At 59.0% G+C, this 2,890-nt stretch overlaps 1 protein-coding gene across 1 annotated transcript in view; it reads left to right on the top strand.

Annotated features, from left to right (window-relative positions):
- The window catches only part of DUSP15 (dual specificity phosphatase 15), a 5,437-nt gene extending 5,039 nt beyond the window's left edge, over nt 1-398 (top strand). The window contains exon 7 of the mRNA XM_009993984.1: nt 186-398. Coding sequence (XP_009992286.1) covers nt 186-398 — 213 coding nt within the window. The remainder of the gene's footprint in view (nt 1-185) is intronic.
- The last annotated feature ends 2,492 nt before the right edge of the window (nt 399-2,890 follow it).

Raw genomic sequence — 2,890 nt, 5'->3', positions numbered from 1 at the left:
GGCTGAGTTCAACGGCAGCGCAGCCCGCAAGGTGGCCCCAGCCTCTGGCACCTGTGCCCTGCTCCCTGCCCATCAGTCTCAGACCTTCTGGGGGAAATGGGTCACTACTCCACTCTCCTTCCTGGCAGGCTTGGACCTGCCCTTGGAAACAAGGACCTTAGTTTGCTTCTCCCTCCTTCTCCCAGGTCCGCAGGCACCTGAAGCAGAGGTACGGGACATCCCCTTTCAACGATGAAGAAGAAATGAAAGCTTTGCTGCCAGCAGGGAGAGGAGGAACATCCAGGACAGAGGGAGCTGTGCAAGGACTGGTCCCAAGAGGCAGAGACATCAGGAGCACAACTCCCTTCCTGCTGCGGGTGAAGAGGACATTCTCCTGCATCCCAGCTTGTCTGAAGTGACCCCAGCCTAAGGAAAAGCAGGAGTCACCCAAGAGGCTGGGAGGGATGAAGGAGCTGCAGAAGGGGGTTCAGGGCAGCACTGTGCTGGGCAGCCACGACAAGCCTTGCTCCTTCTCTTCTGGGGTGGGAACTTGCCAGCCTCTGTCCTGGCCCTCAGCTGTCAGGGTGGACTACTTATATGCACTGCCAGGCTCTTTGGCACCTGGAGGGCTCAGACTCTTTGTCCCTGGCATGTTGGGGGTACCTGGTGATAGGTGTAGGTCTCTGCCCTCAGGTCACTGCAGGCACAGGGGCCAGCACCCAGGGGATGCCAGCAGCAGCTTTAGCACTTGGGTAATCACTGCACAGGCCTGGGGGTGCACAGGGACCTCGGAGCAGTTTTCCCACCAGCAGCACAAGCTCCCAGAGCCAAGGCAGCTGCAGAGCAGGGACAGGCTGGGTGCATTAGCAGGTAATACCACCACACAGCAGTCCAGCTCCAGCCTGGCCAAGCACCAGCCCTGAGCAAGCACTGCAGCTTTAGGAGTCCATTGTACCCCATTCCCACCCATCCCAGGGCACAATCTTTAAAAGGTGGGAACTCAGTGTTTAGCCTGGCCACACCTCACTAAAGCAGAGCCTTAAGCCATTTTGCTCAAAGACTTTCTATCTTCCTTCAGTATTAAACACCAGTTCTCCACACTTTGCCTGGAGCACAGCCTGACTCCCCTGTGGTGGCCAGGTCAGGAGGGGGACACTGGGACAGGGGACCAGCCTCCTGCCTTGCAGGACGTTTACTAGAGAAGCCAAAAACATGGGGCCCACCACAAGAGGCTGTCCTAGGAGGTCAGGCAGCAGCAGGTGGGTGCTTACCTGGAGCCTGGTTCACTGCAGCTTCTCCATATCCAGGAGCACTGAGACAAGCAGCCTGCTGGATCTGACAGTTGGGAGCACTGGGAGCTAAGAACAGCTGGGCACCACAAAACCAGCTCCTTCCCAGCCCCATCCTATTTATACCTTTCCCTGGGGCAGAGTCCCAGGTGGGGAAGATGTTTGGGATGCCCACCTGGGCCATCAGCATCACACCTGCTGGAAGCCAGAGTGTGTTTCTGGGTCTCCTTGTCCCTGCCACCCATCTCCCACAGGGGACAGTGTCCCCCAGGAGCCAGTCAGGGACAGGCACCTGTAGGGAGGTTTCCAGCTCTGCATTTGATTGGGTGCCATGCACAGGGGTCCCAGCATGAGGGACCTTCCTGGGGAGCAGGGACTGCCACTGCCCTGGCTACTCCAGGACACATCAGTATGGGGCAGTAATTAATAAGTAATTCATAATAGCTTGTTTACTCCTGCATGGTGGCCGTAGCTGAAGGTGAGCAGCTGGGGGGTGTCCCAGGGTCCCTTGGTACCCGCTGTGCCGGTGCCATGGGTGCTGCAAGGGGTGCATGGAGCAGCAGGGGCAGGAGGGGCCGGTGTCTGGGGCAGCTTTGTACCCACTGCCCTGAGTTGGTGCCACGCTCTACCTTCTGGCACCCTGAACCTCCCCTGCACCCTCTGTCAGCCCACGATGGGACATGCTGTGCTGAGGTGCTCACACCCGGGGTTTCCCTGCTCACCCCACAAACGCACAGCAGGGCTGTACCCACAGCACCAGCACCTCCAGCCCAGCTGCCCCGCACAGCAAAAGGTATTTATTTTGGCAGATCTGGTTTGTGCAAGTGGAAAAACCCCAGTAAGGGCAAGGTGACCTGCCAGTTAATGTTTGACTCCTTTGGAAGCCTGTAATGGCCTTCCCTGCACGGGGAGCAGCACGGTGGGGAACCAGCAGCTGAGCAGCTGCACTGGTGCCACAATAATTAGACCCCACAGGTCCTGTGTGTCACCATGTGGCTGCCACACGGGGTGAAATCCCAGGTGGATAAAAGTTCATCCCATCTGTCTGGGGCCGACTAATGAGTTGGTGACTATGATTATCTCCCAGCCTGGGGTGTGATCTGTGGGAGCTGTTGTGCTGAGCCCCCTCACCATTGCCCTGCCCACGGCAGAGCAGGGAGATGTGGATCCTCCCTAGGTCACTCCCAGGCTGTTTTCTCAGAACACTGTCCAGGATGAGGGACAAGGACAGGACCAGGGCAGAGCCGCAGCTTCTGGAAATCCCCTCCTCACTGGCAGGGAGCAGAGGGCAGAGCAGCTGCCTGTGCACCCCTGAGCATGGTTAGGTGCCAGCACAGCCCGATGGGAACTGGACCTGGGGGTTTCTAACCCACTCCCCCTCCCCTGACTGCGACTCCCCCAGCTCCCAGTGTCAGTGCTGGTATCACTGTCTCCTCTGAGGTCAGACCCCAGGTACCAGCAGCCCTCCTCCCCGGGTGGGCAGGAGCAGGCAGGATGGGCAGGTACAGGCAGGAGCAGGCAGGGTGGGCAGGCTTTGCTCTGGGTGAAAAGGCCAAGGGCAGCCCAGTGAGGCACGAGCCCCTGCCAGTGTGGCTGGATCCTCCACCCCCGTGTGGCTCCAT

Source organism: Chaetura pelagica, unplaced genomic scaffold (assembly GCF_000747805.2).
Source record: "Chaetura pelagica isolate M959 unplaced genomic scaffold, ChaPel_1.0 scaffold493, whole genome shotgun sequence".
Classification (NCBI taxonomy): Eukaryota; Metazoa; Chordata; class Aves; order Apodiformes; family Apodidae; genus Chaetura; species Chaetura pelagica.
Note: the sequence above shows the minus strand (reverse complement) of the source record. Positions and strands in the feature narration are given on the sequence as shown.